Source organism: Crinia signifera, chromosome 9 (genome assembly GCF_055691185.1).
Source record: "Crinia signifera chromosome 9, ASM5569118v1, whole genome shotgun sequence".
Classification (NCBI taxonomy): Eukaryota; Metazoa; Chordata; class Amphibia; order Anura; family Myobatrachidae; genus Crinia; species Crinia signifera.
This window is the reverse complement of record NC_139225.1, coordinates 70,116,974-70,136,135: the sequence shown is the minus strand read 5'-3', so window position 1 is coordinate 70,136,135 and position 19,162 is coordinate 70,116,974. Positions and strand designations below refer to the sequence as shown.

The 19,162-nt window shown below is 44.8% G+C and overlaps 1 protein-coding gene across 2 annotated transcripts in view; it reads right to left on the bottom strand.

Moving 5' to 3' along the window:
* The window catches only part of GDPD2 (glycerophosphodiester phosphodiesterase domain containing 2), a 73,765-nt gene that overhangs the window by 35,161 nt on the left and 19,442 nt on the right, over nucleotides 1–19,162 (bottom strand). For both annotated transcript variants that reach the window (XM_083159155.1, XM_083159154.1), the window contains 2 exons: nucleotides 9,082–9,141; nucleotides 8,886–8,984 (listed from right to left, as the gene is read on the bottom strand). In XM_083159155.1, coding sequence (XP_083015281.1) covers nucleotides 8,886–8,984; nucleotides 9,082–9,141 — 159 coding nt within the window. The remainder of the gene's footprint in view (nucleotides 1–8,885; nucleotides 8,985–9,081; nucleotides 9,142–19,162) is intronic.

Sequence of the window (19,162 nt, the reverse complement as noted above, 5' to 3'; positions counted from 1 at the left end):
TATAATCTTTTTTTTTTTTACACATTTTTTATTTGAATTTATATAACAAATGTGAGCGACGCTGGCATTTTTAGCGGATATTTTACACATCTCTCAGAGAGATGTTGATACTCAAAGGGTTAAAGTATGTCATCTACTAAACATGCCAAGTAATTCTGAAGACCTGTGTGTAATTATGGGTGCGATACACCCCCCCCCCCCTTTTGCCTCACTTTCTGTAAAGCATTTTTATTCACAGCATCTGGATTCTATACAATCTATTTCACATGTGAACGTCATCTTCCTGCTGCGTTAACATCTCCAAGGTTCTGCTGCAAGGCCCCAGAAACAAAACAGCTGGATAACATTAAGCACAGATACCCACATGTGTGAATCAGCCAACGTGAAGCCGTCCTTAGTCTCCCATTTCATTTCTCTCAATCAGATCATAAAGAATATGGGTAATGGAGTACTCTGTATTCTAGAACAATAACTATAATGTAAAATTCCAGTCCATGTGATATACTGCACATTAAACCCCAACATACAATAAAAGAATCCACAGTGCTATAAGGGTCAAAGCTAAAAGCTACTATACGTGTGCACTCAGTGCCAAAGCCCGCACTGCATTACACTTGTATCGCTCCCTTGTGGTATAAGAATGAGCAAAAATGTGCTGCTTTTCAAATAATTTTATGGAGGCTCAATAAATTGTTGAAAGAAGTTACAAGAAGTCACAGACAGCCAAAGACAATTTAAAATAATTAACAGTAAGGGATTGTCAGGTTGGTAACCGTTTTTAAAGTTGCGAAACAAAATCCATTATTAAGTAAATGGCAGCGTGGAGTACCAGAAGTTGAATTTAATTGCAGTCAAAACTGAACAGGAGAGGTAGAACTGTAGATCCATGGTGAGGGTATAGGCCGTGGTGAAAATGGAGTGTGCTACTAAGCAGAATACATGCTGTTGCTACTCTTCCAGGGAAGTTTCAGTCTCTGTTAAGGCCCCCATCCACTAGTGAGATGTCTCTCAGCAATAGGATGGATGCGTTTTCCTTGCAATCTGGGCGGGACCTTCCCGGGAGGGCTTTAATTGCGATTTTCTACTTGTGTGGTTATTTTACGTCAGGTTTATCACATACAATCTATCCTACTGTGATCTGCCACTCCCCCCCCCCCCGCCTAGGGGACTTGCACCGGCCCTGCTTACCCTCACTACATTTTTATGTAAATGAGGTATGAAATAACCTCCACTAGGACATCATTTTATTTCAAAACTTTATACAACTATAAAAGGGAAAGAACATCCCTCTCAGATTTATGTCATCTTTTCTTTTCACGGTACATCCACAATAATATTTGAGCTAAAGAAATGAAGACCACAATAGGACAGAAACCATATAAAGATCCTCTAGATAAGTATTTGTATTTGTTCAACATCAGTCTAGCACCTCCACCCAAAACCCCTCTTCACGCTATGAAGGAATATCACCTGACCTTCGAACACTATAGGATCCATTTCACAACACCTACCGACCTTATTTTTTCACTTAAAGACTTACACAGACACTTTAAAGGGACATATTACACTTTATTTGATGTATTTTGTTTGTTCACAAGTTTTCACTGCGCCATAGGTTAGTGTTGATACCCATCCCATGTTTTCACTGCGCCATAGGTTAGTGTTAATACCCATCCCATGTTTTCACTGCGCCATAGGTTAGTGTTAATACCCATCCCATGTTTTCACTGCGCCATAGGTTAGTGTTAATACCCATCACATGTTTTCACTGCGCCATAGGTTAAGGCCCCCATACACTATGCGATTTTGGGACGATTTCATCCGATTTCGGCACTTTGTGCCAATAATCGGGTGAAATCGGCCCCAAATCGCAGTTGTGTGACATCTGATCCGATCCGATGCGCGGTCCTGTGCGCATCGGACCGGATCAGGGAGGTCGGACGGTCAGTACATACGATCACGTCCGACCTCCCTGTATGCATATGCCTGCCACCTGACAGGCATATGCATGCAGACACCGGGGGAGCAGTGGGGCGGGCAGCGGGTCCCTGAGCGCCGGCGAGTGCTGCTGACTGACCTGGCCGGGCAGTGTACTTACACATAGCAGCAGCGGGGACGGGCAGCGCAGTGGCGGCTATTATATTTTTAAAATACTTGTCAAATGACCGGCCGCTCTCTGATTGGCTGAGAGCTCTTCGGCCAATCAGAGAGCGGCCGGTCATTTGACAAGTATTTTAAAAATCTAATAGCCGCCACTACGCGTCCCGTCCCCGCTGCTGCTATGTGTAAGTACACTGCCCGGCCAGGTCAGCAGCGCTCACCGCACCCGCCCCCACCACCGCCGCCGCTGCCCGCCCCCACTACTCCTCACCGCCCTGCAGCTCCCCGTTTTTTTTTTTACATGGGATAAATCGCATGCGATTTATCCCATGTAAAAAATGGCACATCAAGTGCCAAATTGTATGTGAGCCTCCCGGGGAGCTGCCGGGCGGCTCGCAGGTAAATTGGGTCCGACTTGTCCCTAGGACAAGTCGGCCTAATGTATAGGGGCCTTTAGTGTTGATACCCGCCCCATTGTACTTGCAACTTATCTTCTGACATCTTTTGGGTGTTGATTTTTCTTAGGCAGCATTGCAACCAGATTAGTTGACTGCTATGGTATACCTCTTATTTTATATATTTTTTTTAATCTACAGCAATCAACAAACAAGTACTTACAGCTATAAAATTTGGAACATTAAAGCCTGCTTGAAAACTGTAACGAGAACAGAAGTCAGAGAGCCATGATATGTTATACATTCCAGAAATGGGAGCAAATGTTATAGACATAAGTGTCCTTGCCACAGATTTTACTTCGCTATAAGGAAGTGTATGGTACAAAAGAGAAAATGGACATTCCTAGCTACAGGCCCCAGGTGTCCGCAATTCTTCGTCCTTGATCAGGGCTACTTCCACTGGGTGCTGCGCCTGCTACTTTGTGACTGCACGGACTTCCGCTGCTAACCGCCCTTGCTATCGCCGCCGGGCCTCCAGCTCCCCCGTGACCCACCATGGGGTTAGCATGGCCAGAGAGGTGCTCCCCTCATCTGGCTATACCCTGCTGCCAGGAGTTCCCCACTGCTGGCTCCCATAATCCCTGTCTACTGTTTTTATAAGCAGCAGGCAACCCCCCCCCCCCCCCCCAGGAGCAAGCATGTAATCACCCCCATGGCAACAAGCACGTCATCACTTCATGGTAAGAAACTTGAAACCTCGAATGGCAACAAGCATGCTACCCCCCCCCCCCTGGACAATAAGCATGTTATCCTCCCATGGCTACAAGCATAAAACCCCCATGACAAGAGCAACGAGTACTAAATTCCCTGTAGCAGCGAACATGAAATCCCCCTTGTCAATGAGTATGAAACTCCTGGCATTGAGCATGTATGTAAGCAGCACTTATGTGGCATTATATGAAATAGGCATGAAGGTGTGCGGTATAATGTGGAATAGGTATTTATGGCATGTGTGCTAGGTATAATGTGTTATTGGCATCATGGTGTGCAGCATAATGTGTAATGGGCATCATGGTGTGTGGCATAATTTGTAATAGGCATTATGATTAAACAGTGCATATTGATTTAAGTAGCATGTCACTGTTTTGGCTTGGGGGGGGGGAGTGGTGATCTGTATGACTATGTTTATATGACAGATTGTAAGATTGCGAGCAGGGCCCTCATACCTTTGACTGTCTGTAAATACCTAGTTTGTTATGCTGCGTTATATAAGAAACTGTTAATTAATCAAATCAATAAATAAATGTCACTGTGTGGCCTTCAGCCAGCCAACTTATGCGTGGAAGGACAACGACCTTTCCTGCGCTATCCAATATCTGGTCATACAGGTTGACAGTGCAAATGCTAGGTCGCATTAGGGTCTTCGAAGTGACCCAGAATTAGCGATGTTTAGAAGCCCGTAGCGACCCGGCAATAAACCGGGTCGCTGATGTCGTATGGGGGCGTGGCAGAGCATCACCAAGGGCGGGGGAGGAGGCAGCGCTTAGAACGGACACCATCTCCAACACTGCCTTCTCCACAATGTGAACGAGATCCCGGGTGCTTGACCCAGGTTACCTGTTCACACGGCACAGCAACCTGGGTACAAAACGGGATAAACCCTTTTTTTATCCGTGTCAGAATGCCAGGTTAAAAGACATGGGAAATTGAAAAAGGACCTTTCACTTATTATATAAGATCCCTTGGCCAAACCATGATCACCCTGGCTGGTGAAGTGGGGACCTCCCCAATAAAGAGGTCTCCCCCCTGAGTTAAAGCCTTTGGCTGTCCCTGGTGGGCTAATGGAGGGGAAATGTGCAAAAACAAAATTGTATTCAGTTATGTTGTGGAACTACAAGTCCCAGCAAGCCTCCTCCACATGTATGCACACAAACTTTAACATAGGCAACTATGGTGAGAATCGCCCATAGATGCCCATGTTAAACTCATAACATGAAAGTCTATAAAGCAGTGCACATCCAATCAGCCGCGGAAATCCCCTGGAGCACACTCCTGATTGGCTGAGGGAGGACCCAGTGAATGAAGTCAACGGCGAATCCCTCACTCTCCTGGTAAGCACACTTGCAGCTCCTCAGGTCCATTTGGAGCCGTGTCAGCGGTGTGTTTTTTAAACCTATGGATGCCTACATGGAATGAAGTGGACGCGATCTACACTGGATGGAATGGGGAGTATAATTTATTTTCACAGGTACCCCTATGGCTTTCTACTGGACAAGAGAACAGGCCTATGGGGGACCCTATAGGTAAGTATGTATGTGTGTGTAATATGTATTAAAGTTTTACTTTATTACTGTGTCTGTGTTTTAGTTTGGTTATGTTGTGGAACTAAAAGAACCAGTCGCCCCTTAATGCCCTGCATGCTGGGACTTGTAGTTCTCCAAGTATCTGCATGCGGGGAGGCTTGCTGAGACTTGTAGTTCCACAACATAACTGAACACTTTTCAGCTCACCAGCCCAGGAGTTCTCAATTAGAGGGTCCCCACTTCCCCAGGGACCCGGATCTGGCTGTCCAGCCAGGGTGATCATGTTTTGGCTAGGGGACTGTATATATTAGGTGTCCCCCAGGTGTGGCATGACACCACTGGCTGTTTGAGCCCAGTTGCCGAAAAACGGAGGACCGATTCTCCTTTTGTCCCCTGTATTTTGGGAACTAGGACAGGGCCAAGAGCCTGGTGCTGGTTCTAAAAATAAAAGGAGGACTCAAGCTCTTTTGCCCCTATATTTTTGCAACCAGGACCGGCTCAATGAGCCCGGGGCTGGTTAAATCTGGGTAAGGGGACAGCACGCCGTTTAATTTATTTATTTTTCTACTTTTTTACGCTAAGAAGCCTGCACAAATCTGACCGATCCATACAAGCTTCAGTCAAAAATGCTAGGAAAATGAGGAGTATTTAGAGTCTGATTTTCGGCTGAATTACCAGGTGAATTCAGCCCTATGAATGATAGTAAATTAGCACACCAACATAGGAAGCATGGCCATATATGGCCGTATTCTATCTATGGCGTATTCATTCATAAAACCAAATTCGGTTGACCTTGTCGTTTATAAATACGCAAAATCAGCCAAGTTCGGCCTATAGTAAATTCGGAAAAGCTAATTTACCAGACGTATTTCACATCGAATGGCTCAGAATCCGTGTATTCTAACACATTGTATCTTACTAAATTTCCAGTGTCCAAACATTTTGTGACAACCAAAAAATATTACTTTTGTTACGTTTATTCCTGTGGTTTATGTAAAGATTAGAGAGACTATACCCTTGCCATGTTAATAAACACATGATTATGTATACACCATGGAAGATGCACTTATTATTGTAGTATTTGTGTTTGTGAACCACTTCTCCTGACACCTAAGCATCACACTTATTTAATCTAAGTTACACCTGCATATCCGTGGTCATTTAAGATGGGCATAGATAAGGGTGCCAGAGAGGAAATACTAACTGTGGTCTTCTAGATAAGGGCCCTTATTCTATATTTTACATAAACATCCATTGGCATGCCAGTGGGAACATCCTTCATCTTTCGATGGTTGTCGACCATGGAATGATGCTGAAAGCGCACAAATCCATACATATGCGTAGATTTCCAGGGAATCGGGTGGGCAGCTGACATCCGGTTATGTCAGCTGTCTGCCCCCTTCACATGCGTCACAAACGCATTAGCATGTGCACACCCAGCGTTTTCATGGGAACGCCCATTAAACACTGGGCGTTCACATATGCTAATGGCCCTGCCTGGCACCCCATGCCCAAGCGATTTTAAGCCGAGTTCACATGCACCCAGTGTATACACATTTATTTATTTATTAACAGTTTCTTATATAGCGCACACATATTCCGCAGAGCTTTACAGAGGATATTAGAGCATTCACATCAGTCCCTGCCCCAATGGAGCTTACAATCTGTGTTCCCTACCACATTTACACGCACACAGACATTCTAGGGTTCATTTTATTGTTGGGAGACAATTAGCCTACCAGTATATTATTGGATTGTGCGAGGAAACCGGAGTACCCGGAGTAAACCCACGCAAGTACGGGGAGAATATACAAACTCCACACAGTTAGAGCCATGGAGGAAATCAAACCCATGACCTCTGTACTGTGAGGAGGTAATGCTAACCATTACACTGTTTGTACTGCCCCGTACACATGCACAGAAATGCTGCTGCGCATACGCAAAACATCGGCCCCCCATGCGACTTTGCGCACGAGTGAGTCAACCAGAATAAGGGCCAAGGTGCATTGCTATTTGGGGGAAAGTTAGATCTCACAATTCAGTCTACAATACTACGTATTAAAACACGTCAACCCTTTGGGTGCAAAGTGAATTCGTCAAAATAGGTGTAAAACTTGCCAAGAAAAATTTTATTTATCATAATGACCTGTAAGGTTTACCTTATATAGGAAATATCATTTTTTTCCCAACATTTGTTATTTGAATTTATATAACAAATGTGAGTGAAGCTGGCATTTTTGCCAGAGATGTTGGCACTCAAAGGGTTAATAGTACAATATATTTTATTATCTTCTACAAGTGTGTCCTGGACTCTTCTGATTCCTCATAGACCATACTGACTTTATGAATACCTGCAATAAACACCATCCTCAAATATAAAATACTGTAGCAAGTGGTACTTCTGTAGTTTCACGGCGCCAGAAGTAACAGAAACTTGGCAGCCTGCCAGAGGCTCGCGTGCCGCTCTAGCTAAACTGTTATAGTGTAACGTGATGTAGCGTAGCGCTGCGCGCATGCCACTCTAGTTGAAATGTAATGAAGTGTAAAAAGGAGACAAACAGGGCTAAACGGGGCTTATAAATCGCACACCCCGGCACACTGCTACCACAGGGGGTGTCCCGAATGTAGACGCTAACTTATATTGCGGTTTGAGACGCTTTTAGCGTCTCAATTCACACTCCCGGCACTTCGGCTTAGACGCGCGCGGACAGCGTTACGTAGTCAGTTAGAGAGCTATGCAGTTTGCGTAGTCAGTCAGCCGAAAATTTCGTCTTTACTGTCTCAGGTGTGTGAGTGTGCAGGTGTGAATGTGTTCCTGAATCAGCCTCACTATCCACGCCCACCCGAAGCGTGGCGAGCGTCGACGGTACGCGTCCTACGACCTTTTCATACCCCCACTATCCACATCGGCGTGGAGTTGAGAATAGATTAGTGTGGCGAGCGCAGCGAGCCACCGAGCCCGAAGCGTGGCGAGCGCAGCGGGCCCCGCGAGGGGACGCAGATACCTTCACAGCTATCCGCGTCCCCTCGCGGGCTTCACAGGTGTCAGCGTCCGCTCGCCACGCACCGAGCCCGAAGCGTGGCGAGCGGACGCTGACACCTGTGAAGCCCGCGAGGGGACGCGGATAGCTGTGAAGGTATCCGCGTCCGCTCACCACGCTTCGGGCTCGCCACACTAATCAATTTTCAACTCCACGCCGACGTGGATAGTGGGGGTATGAAAAGGTCACGTACCGCCGCCGCTCGCCACGCTTCGGGTGGGCGTGGATAGTGGGATTTACACGGTCCACAGCTGTGGCGTCCACTAGTGGCACTGAGGGTGGGTTTCAATAGTGTTCCCCTAGGAATAGTGTTCCCCTTCCCACGTCTGAATCCAGGCTTTCCGGCTTCTTAGCGGCTATCTATGCGACTCGAGATTCAGACGCAGTTGCGCTAGAGTACAGCTAGAGCGGCACAAGCTCAGTCAGACAGAGCTAGAGCGGCACGCGCACAGTGAAACAGAGCCTCTGGCATGCTGACAAGTTTCTGTTACAGACTGTGCGCGCGGTGGCGCCGTGAAACTACAGAAGTACCTAGCAAGTTATTTCAGTTCCTTGTATAAAGGGCATAATTCAAAGTAAATTGCAAAAGCTTTCTCAAATGGGCAAAACCATGTTGCACTGCAGGTGGGACATACAATAGGTAACGTGAAGTCAGCATGACTGTTAGGGGAGGTCCTCCCCTCCCCGGGAGGGTGTGTCACGTCCGCAGCAGGCAGTGATGAGTTGTTGCCAGTGTAAAAATAATTCAATGGTGAGCCAGTTGCGGTGGATTATGGACATTTTTGCTTGATTACGATTGGATGCGCAGCCTTGCACATCCATTCGCACAGTGTACATATTCAAAATGATCACTAACCATGCGTATTCAGGGCCATGAAATCAGGTCTGAATCAGGCCCCATTTCCAGTGTTGGACCCATTTACATGTATTCCAAAAATGTAATGTTAACTGAAAAATGTGGGCCCTAATAGGCATGTCAGTGACTGCAAATATGTTGTTATATCAATGTATAATATGGAATTGTAGAGAATAAAGCGGGAACTCACCTGCAAAGAAATTGCAACCACTTTCCACTCTATATTCCACTTCAAATCCAGACCAATAATTCCAAGACAAACCAAAACGATGCAAACAAATAGGAGAACCTGGTGCACACAGGAGACAACAGAATAACCATATTAAGAGAATGTTACGTTAGCAGGTTTCAAGGACAGGACAAGTGGTTAGTACATGGTGTCTCACCTTATGGAGCCAGTGCAGCTGGAGAGGTTGTGAACACAGTATGAGGAACATGGAGAGTAACTAAATTGGACACAAAGATAACATTGTGAAAAGTTATTGCACTGATTCCCGCCTTCTCCATCACCACAGATGGCAGCGCCACATCGTTAATGGTACATAGGAGACCTCGGCAAACCAATGTATTCTTTACAAATCAAGGCGGAACAACCATAAAAAAAAATGTACACAAGGAAAACCTTAATTCATATCTAACTTATTATGGTACAAATTATCTATAACATTTTCGCATTTAATACAATTATTCCATACGTAACAATTTGGTAATATATTCCATATACACATTTCTAGCAGTATATGTAAATGCAGTCCAATCATACACGTAGGGTTCCCACTACTTTTTAACCTGACCATATATAAAGCAAAATCCTGCCCACAAGAACTCACTATAAACACCCAAACTAATGACAGTTGTTAGCAAAGAAAATTGATACAAATGTTACAAATAAAATGTAAATAGTCCCTCACCCCAAAATATAACATACAAAAAGAGACTATAATTTGGGCTGACACTAACATTAGGCATCTCTCACCTCTAGAACACTCCGAACAAATTAAGTAGTTGCCCAAATCCAACAAGGGGTGTCCAAGGAGGTTATTCTGGTTGGCTTGCTGCATTTATGCGCAAACCATGTGCAGACGCTGGGTGCGAATGGGCATGTAAAACTGCAAGTTCGCTGTCCCATTCGCACCCAACATTGCGGGCGGGGTTGTGGGTCGGCAGCGGATAGATGTGCCTATGGGAATGTCAAGTTTTTCATGGGCGTTCCCAGGGAACTGAGGCAGTGACGTGGCTGCTCACCAGATGTCAGCTGCCCAACCTGTCCTTTCACAGGGTGCACGCAAAGCTAATGCACCTGATAGTGTCTTAGTTTTGCGTGCACGTTCCATGATATTCGATGGTCGGTGACCATTGAATGATTTCGTCCTCGCCCCCTAGGCTGCAAGGACCACAAATGCAAAACATCCATTCACAGCTCTGCGGGCGAATTTGCCATGCGAAGGAGGTAGGCGGCAATGCGTGTGAACCAGAATAAGGTCCCAAGCCTCTAGACTTGAACACTAAAGGACTTCTAGAATAGATGTGGGTGAGTCCGCACACAAAATTGCTCGTAAGCGTTCTTAATATTTATTGAAAACCAACATAGGCTCATCCGGGCTATCAAATGCCTAATAGCAGGGTTGGTGGTGCTCCCAATATAAGTTCAGAAAAAACTTGATTATAGGGGATGTGGGGGCCTTGCAACAGAAATGCAAGAAAAAAGGCTGATTAAGTCTTTTTTGGGGCACTCTTTTATTGTTAATTAGTGTAAATGTGTCAAAATTAAGATTTAACTTTTATTTAGGTATGCCTTAAAATACAATGTGCTCTGTCAAATAAGACAGATAGTGGTCTTATTGACAGAAAGGGTACACGTTTTACCCAGTTCATTACTGAATCATTACACTCAGATCTGTATTGGATTCTTTGATCATTTATGATTACCAAATTGGTGAATTAGGTTTCAATCAATCAAAACAGATCTGTAATAAATTTTTAATCCTTATGTGGTTACCAATTTAGCGAAATTGGGGTTTAAGTCAATCACAGTTAAATAAAACAAATTCACAAGATTATGTGATACCCTGTACAGATATTCAGGGTTATTACTGCTCTCTACCAAATAGACACTCCCCTTGTCCGACTCTTGAAAAAACGTCTATATATATTTTGTTAAATACACAGATTTAATATATGGAGTCTGGGGCTTGTGTCACAACACTGTTATTCACAAAGAGGTTCTTATTGAGTATTCTAAGCAATTGTGACTCTGTTGCCATTTAAATCAACCTCTGCACTTTCAACACAATGTTTCAATTTTGTTGATATGTAGAAAAAGTGGTGCACTTTCTCCTATGCTGGGTCCATTCTGCTTTCCAGTATCATGTAGAAATACATCAGATACTGGGTGAGAGTTGGATTCCTTCGTCCTATGTGCACTAGGGTATAGGTATAAAGTAGTGTTTTAATTCCCTTTAGGCCAAAATATTTATGCTCAGATTGTCTCTGTGCAGAAATATTCCCCCAAAATATAACATACAAAAAGAGACTATAATTTGGGCTGGCATGAACATTAGGCATCTCTCACCTCTAGAACATTCCGAACAAATTAAGTAGTTGCCCAAATCCAACAAGGGGTGTCCAAGGAGGTTATTCTGGTTGGCTTGCTGCATTTATGCGCATGTGCAGACGCTGGGTGCGAATGGGCATGTAAAACTGCAAGTTCGCTGTCCCATTCGCACCCAACATTGCGGGCGGGGTTGTGGGTCGGCAGCGGATAGATGTGCCTATGGGAATGTCAAGTTTTTCTTGGGCGTTCCCAGGGAAATGAGGCAGTGACGTGGCTGCTCACCAGATGTCAGCTGCCCAACCTGTCCTTTCACAGGGTGCACGCAAAGCTAAGGCACCTGATAGTGTCTTAGTTTTGCGTGCACGTTCCATGATATTCGATGGTCGGTGACCATTGAATGATTTCGTCCTCGCCCCCTAGGCTGCAGGAGGTGCTTAATTAGGTGACGAACTTGTTAACATCAAAAAACAATAATAAACAACACCATGAAATGTGACTAGTGAAAAAATGTATAAGACCTCAACAAGTCTGTGAAGTAAAAATAAAAAATAAAAAAATAAAAAAATATTAAAGAATTCAAAAGTTCATGTGTATATCCAAACCAGCATGTGCACGTTGCACACATTATCATATATATAGAATTATAATTATCTTTACAAATGAACATACATATTATGAATATCTCTTAGGAGAGAATAGAAATATAAACAATCTAGCATCTAACTGAGTAATTCATTCATTATCATACTGTGTTGTATTGGGCTGAAAAGTGTCCTTAATGTCTTATACTATTTTAAATGATGGGTAATTATTTTCAATACACTTTATTACAGTCATAAGATTATGCTTCCACCTACACCACATTGATAACGTCCTACAAATATTAATAATAAAAATGCCTGTAGGGTATTGTATATTCTGTGAATTCAAATAGAGGAGGAAAGGATACAGGTATTTTTTGTTATACACATGTACCCTTCTATATACGTTAGCATATTCACATGCATCTATGGATGGCAACAGATATCCATACAGAGAGGATACCAGTAGCATCTGTTATGATGACCAACTAAACAATCCATTATTCGTATAGTCAAAAAATATATAAATTAATTGAATAGAGTGTGACTTGATGATGCTATATGATTATATTGACACTTCTATTGCTAGGAAGTGCCCATACGAGAGGAATTCAGAGTTATGAGAATTAGTTTGTCAGTTATATCATTTCCCCATTCTCCATCCACATTTAGGGGTAGTGTAATGGGTGACATAATGAAGAAGAGGGACTATACTCAAAGAGATATTGGGCCTAATTAACTTATAAGAATGCCGTAAAGCTATTGTCCTCCTTAAGGCCCTTGGGGACCATGTATCCATCAGAAATATGAATTTAGATTCCTGTTGGAGCAGTGTCTTATCCAAGTTGCCCCTTCTAATGCCCATTTTTACGTTGAGCATTCCAAAGGCAAGTAGTCCATTGGTTTTACTCCGATGGTGTCTGTAAAAATGTTTGGCAATTGGTGTTAAGGTTTTCATATTCTGTGTATCTCTGGCTGTGTTTCTGATACTTGATCGATGTTCTAACAATTGTTGTCCCAGAGGTCTTTTAGTTTTCCCAATGTATACACAATTGGATCGGCATGTTAGATTGTATATCACTCCTGCTGTCTCACAAGTGATATATTCTTTGATGCTCCACTTTTTGACGAATTTGTCATGGAATTGAGATGTGGGAGTCATGGAGCACGCTTTGCAGTGGCCACATTTGTAAGATCCTATTTTCTTTTTCTTTGTGCTGGAAGTTGTTTTATCCCGATGACTCTGGACCAAAATGTCTCTTAAATTGTTGCTACGTCTCCAGCTAATTTTTAATGATTCTGGAGAATGGTATCAAGGTCTCTATCCATTTTCAGAATCTCAATGTACTTGTTGAGGATGTTACCGATTTCTCTCCATTCCTGGCAATAAGTTCCTATTAAACTGACCTTTTCATTGTTTTTTTCCACATCTGTGTTTTTCTTTTTGGGAACCAGAAGGTCATCTCTAGAGTATTTTTTGACCTCTTTGGTGGCATTCTTGATTTGACGTTTACTGTATCCCCTACATTGTAGCCTCTGTCCCAATTCGTTAGCTCTGATATAATAAGTTTCGGGGTGGGAGCAGTTGCGTTTGGTCCTAAGGAATTCACCCTTGGGTAGCCCTTTGATTACAGCAGGGAAATGTGAGCTGTCGTGATGCAAGATGGAGTAGGTGGCTGTTTGTTTCCTGAACATATCGCTGGAGATGGTAACATTTTCTTCAATTGTCAGCTTCAAATCAAGGTACATAACACTGTCACGACTAATATCATAGGTAAGTTTTAGGTTCCGGTTGTTGGTATTCAGGATATGGATGAATTGTACAAAGAGGTTTTTGTCCCCCTCCCAGATGATCAACAAGTCATCTATATATCTTATCCACAAGAGTATATGTGACGTATACTTTTTCCTGGGCTCACAGAACACATATTCTCGCTCTTACCACCCCGGGTACAGGTTCGCATATGTTAAGGCACAAGTACTCCCCATCGCAGTCCCCTGTACCTGGAGGTAGAATTTCTCATTACAGACAAAGAAATTATTTGTCAAAACAAACTGTAAGAGTCTTACAATTAGATTGTTAAGTGGATTGTCACGCTTAATGCTGAGGAAGTATTTTACAGCAGTAATTCAATGCTGATACATAAAACTTGTGTAGAGACTTTCTACATCGCATGTGATTAACCAGCTTTCTTCCCACAGTATGATGTCCTGGATTTTATTCAGGACATCCATAGTATCCCATACAAAAGATGAAAGTGTGTACACAAATTTTCTCAGATGATGGTCGACAAATTTGCTGGTATTTTCTGTCAGTCCACCCACTCCAGAGACAATTGGTCTCCCTGGTGGATTTGTCTCACTTTTGTGTACTTTAGGTAAGAGATACAGGGTTGGTCCCCTTGGTTCCTCTGTCTTCAAGAAAGTGTTTTGGCAATGTTTTACTTATGATATATATGTTAAACAAATGTTGTCAAATTTATTGCAAGGTGAAAAGTACAATAAAAAATAATTATAAAAAAAAAAAAGAAAGTGTTTTGGGATTTGGTGATGGTCCCTTCATTAAAAGCACAGCAGGCTAAGGAACACTGATGGGGGGAGGTGAGTGTTGGGTGCATGGTGAGGGGCATTTAGAAACAAGGGGAGAGAGCTGGAGTGGGAAGGCTTCTAACCCTCAGTGACTGTTCCAGCTGTGATTTGCTTACGATTTGCATGCGATGCAAAGTGATTTAGCACACCCCACTATCCACGTCAGCCCGAAGCGTGGCGAGCGGTACATGTCCTCACGACCTGTTCATACCCCCTCTATCCACGTCGGCGTGGAGTTGATTTTATAAAGTGTGGTGAGCACAGCTGCTATGCTTTCCTAGAAGTGGATCAATTCCCCTGGAGGACATTGTTTGGTAATTATACCCATATCAGAGAAATCCACAAAGACGGTGACATTATTAGGAACTTTTCCTTACAGACGCTACTTCTAGGAACAGATGACTATTCAGTGATTTGATTGCAGATGTCAGTGGCCCCTTATTGTTGTTTTTAATAAATTTTTTGCAACATGCATATCCCATATATGTTTAATTTTGTAATGCTGCTTTCCCACTGCCAAACCTGCTTTGACCCGGTTTTTAAAATGGTTAAAGCAGGTTTTAACCCCTTTCCCAATGCATATAGTAAATAGTATATTACAGGTTAATTAACGCTTTTGTACCTTTCACATTGAACCCGTTGTGAAAGGTACAAAATGGTAGTTAACCCTCCCCTGGTACCTGCCCAGCAAGCCCCCCCCCCCCCCCCGTACTTAGCTGCTTGGGGGATCCGGGCAGCGGGGTTCGCGCATTGCTGGGGAGGCAGCGGGGTCCGGCATGGGCACAGTACTTTGGGTCCCTACCTGCGGCTGATGGATGCTGGGCAGTGGGGAGGCAGCGGGGTCCATCCCACATGGGCATGGTGCTGTGGGTGCAGCGGGGTCCATACGGTGTCCGGGCAGGCCCTGCGGCTGATGGGAACTAGGAGTTCCCACTATGCGCATGTCTAATGAGCGCCGTGCATATGAATGAGCCACTCATTACATATGTGCATATGTAATGAATGGCTCATTCATATGCACAGTGCTCATTACACATGTGCATAGTGGGAACTGCTAGTTCCCATCAGCTGCAGGGACAACCTGGATGCCGTATGGACCCCGGATGGACCCTGCTGCACCACCAGCACCGTGCTAATGCGGGATGGACCTCGCTGCCTCCCCACTGCCCAGCATCCATCAGCCGCAGGGAGGGACCCGAAGTACCGTGCCCATGCCGGACCCCGCTGCCTCCCCAGCAATGCATGAACCTCGCTGCCCGGATCCCCCACGCTGATAAGTACCAGGGGAGGGCAGGTACCAGGGGAGGGGGGCGCAGGTCAGTTTCTAGGTACCAGGAGATACCGTTTAAGAGCCTTTCCCACTGGCAAAAAAACGGGTCTTAAACAGGTAAAACACTGCTTTTTACCTGTTTAACAAATAACGGTAATTGTTAAATGGGTAAAGCAACCTGAAGCTTTCCCACTGCAGCTCTAAAAGAGCTAAAAAAAACAGTTTAAGAGCTGCAGTGGGAAAGGGGTATAAGTGTACAATAAATGTTTTTTATTGAAGGCTCATTGGTATACTAGCGCTACCTTTTTCTTTTTCTCTTGCCATAACCTTTTCAAAGGAGTTGCTCTCTCCTTATGGTAGCTGCTTGGCTAAAACACTCCACACCAGCGCCCATTTTTATGCTACCAAGGTAGCAGAATACACCTTTTATGTGCCTGAATCTTCCCTGCTACTCCAAATGATCACTAGCTGGACACATGCATAATGCAACCCTAAAGCATGCACAGAAAAAAAAAAATCTAAAAAAATTTAAAATAAACTCACTGACGCTATACAGGAAAATAAACAGCAATGTAACCCCACAGGAAAGAATAAAACACATAGGTTGCCACAAGAAATAAAACAAGGTGGACAGAGTATGTCACTGGTACGGTGGCCAAACCTGCCGATCCCGGGATTTGGCCCCAAAACGCCAGGATTTCAATCCCAGGATTGGATTTTCCAATCCTGAGATTTCAGGATTAGACTGCGCAAGCTCAGTCTAATGCCGGGCAGCGTCTCAGCACTCGCTCAGATGCTGCCCAGCTGTTCCCGATGCCCGGCCTGTGGCTATGCATAACATGACTGTCAGAGAAACAGTCGATCCACCTGCCCACAGCCTCACTGAAATTGCCTTTTGTGCCTTTTGCTATTGTAATATGATAGCGACTTTGGGCCGAGTCGGGAGCACGTTGGTTGTGCTGGCGGGAAGCAGCGAATGCCGTGATTATGCTAATACAAGGATCTGAATGACTTTAAGTGGTAGAAAAACTAGTACACGGTACTATAGGTAACACCTTAAAAAAGCTACAAAGTAAAATGCGTTGGTGCCTCCCAACATGGACATCCACCATTTGGATTATACACCTGCCTCCAATATTTGTGACCGGACCAGCTTTCTCTATTCCCTGTCAGCCATTTACACAACAGGACCAAACAAGCCAGCATTTACCAAGTGGGACCCAACAATTACCAGGCTATTCCTTGGCAGGAGAGCGCTGTCTCCCCTTAAAGTCCATCTGTATCATAAAATCGGCTTCCAAATATCTGGGATTCTTAAGGAAATCATCATAGAAAAGGACACAAACAGGAGCTCAATTTGGACATTGGGTGACTATATCTGTGCTATTGACTGTTCATGGTACCAGCCTTATACACATCGTTTTTAAATTTTAGACATCTGTGTTTATTGTTATATTGTACTACACCTGTTGCATGGTTTTAGATGTAGCGCAGTTTAACCACTTCCCTTCTTTCACACTTGTTTTTATCTATGTATACGATATTGGAAGTTCAATAAAAATATTTGACAAAAATAAATAAAAATTACATCTGACCAGTGAGCAAATAAGGTTCATCTATACCGGAATACAACCTTCCTATGCCTATTGCAGAACAACCACAAACCAGCAACAAAACAGCACACAAAAGTGCAATACCCTGTTCTCATTGCCACAAAAACCTGGGTTTTTGCCAGCGCAAGCGCTAATTTCCTGTGTCGTGTTTCAGTGTGAATGGGTGTGAGTGAAATTCCTGGGTGTAATGCCCCTGTAACTGCACACAGATTTTCTGCAGGGTTATTCCTGGGAATTACACGTGAACAGGCACGACCCGGGGTTTTCACACAGGACGTGAAAAAGTAAGCTGGAGCAGCTGGCTGTGAGAGGGGAGGAGGAAATAAAAAAGCAAGTGACTGGCACCATCAAGGATTCGACAATGTACTACAACATATCAAAAATACTGGTTTTCCTCACAAAATGCAAAAAAGCAAGTTCATTGGGGGATGTAATCATGTGATATGTGACAGCCAGCCAATAAAATCTGCTTTTTAAACAGCCAATCACAGCAATTTGTACAAATTTCCCAACCCCCAATCAAATTCCACACACTTGTTGGAAGGCAGACCATGGAAAGCAGTGTGAAAGGGGCAGACACGGGAAATTTCCAGGTCTGAGGTGCAATATGAAAGGGGTCTGTTGAGCTGAGAAGCTCTGTGCCCCGCCAAAAATCCGGCAAGAATAACCCGGGATTTTGCAGGGGCGGCAATGAGAACGCAGCATAATACCCCTTTCACATCAGCCAAAATTCACAACTAGCGCTAGTGTGAAAAGTTCCCGTGCCAAATTCCCAGGAAAATTTGCAGAGATTTCAACCCTGCTAGCTAGCAGGATTGCTCCCGCGACCAGACCGGGTTACTAGCTGGTGTGAAAGCTACTGACCCGGGCAGCGGGGTCCGGGCAGTGGGTGGTGGGTGACGGGGTCCAGACAGCGGGGATCCGATAAGACTGGCCGGATGCTCTCAGCCAATCAGCGTCCGGCCAGTCTTTTCAAAATATTTTTTTAATTCAGCAGCGCTTCCTCCCCCGATGCCCAGGAAATAGCGCTGCAAGTGCCCATCCACCGCTTCTCGGATTCCCGCAGTCTGGACCGCACTGCCCACCACCCGCTGTTGCACATAGACGCCCTCCCAGTGCTGTCTCTCCCCCTCACACCAGAAAATGCAGGGACTAGGCTAGTGTGAAAGGGGCCAACCCAGGAATGTCCCTGCTTGATCACTGGACTGTATTCCCAGGTAAGTCCCTGCATTTTCTGGTGTGAAAGGGGTATTAGCAGACAGGAGAGCCAGTGATTTTAAGTATGTTATTCACTCACTAATACCCCTTTTACACCGCCGAAAAATCCGGGTCAGCGGTGGGTCAGACCCGGATCATCGGCGGTGTAAATGGGGTATATCCGTGTCCATTTACCCGCATAGGACCCGTGTAAAGGCCGGTGTAAATGGTCCCGCTGCGGGTCCAGGCACCCGCAGCGGGTCCACAGTGTGCAGCGCTGGGGAAGCTGTCCCCAGGTGCTGCGGGAAGAGGGGAGTTTCTGCTGCTGCTGAGGGGAGGGTACCTGTCAGCCTGAGGTCAGAGCCGGAGGGGATGATGTGCGCTGCTGCTGCTGTATCAGGGGTCCCTCCGGCGCATGGGAACTAGTACTAGTTCCCATGTGCCGGAGGGACCACAGGAACTTTGCGGCTGCGGGGGGAGGTACAGCAGCAGCAGTGCAAATCATCCCCTCCGGCTCCGACCTCAGGCTGACAGGTACCCCCACCTCCCCTCAGCAGACGCAGGGACTCCCCTCCTCCCAGCACCCGGGGACAGCTTCCCCCCTCTACCCCCTCAGAATTTTTATTTAAGTAGTAATATATATGTGTGTGTGTGTGTGTTGCC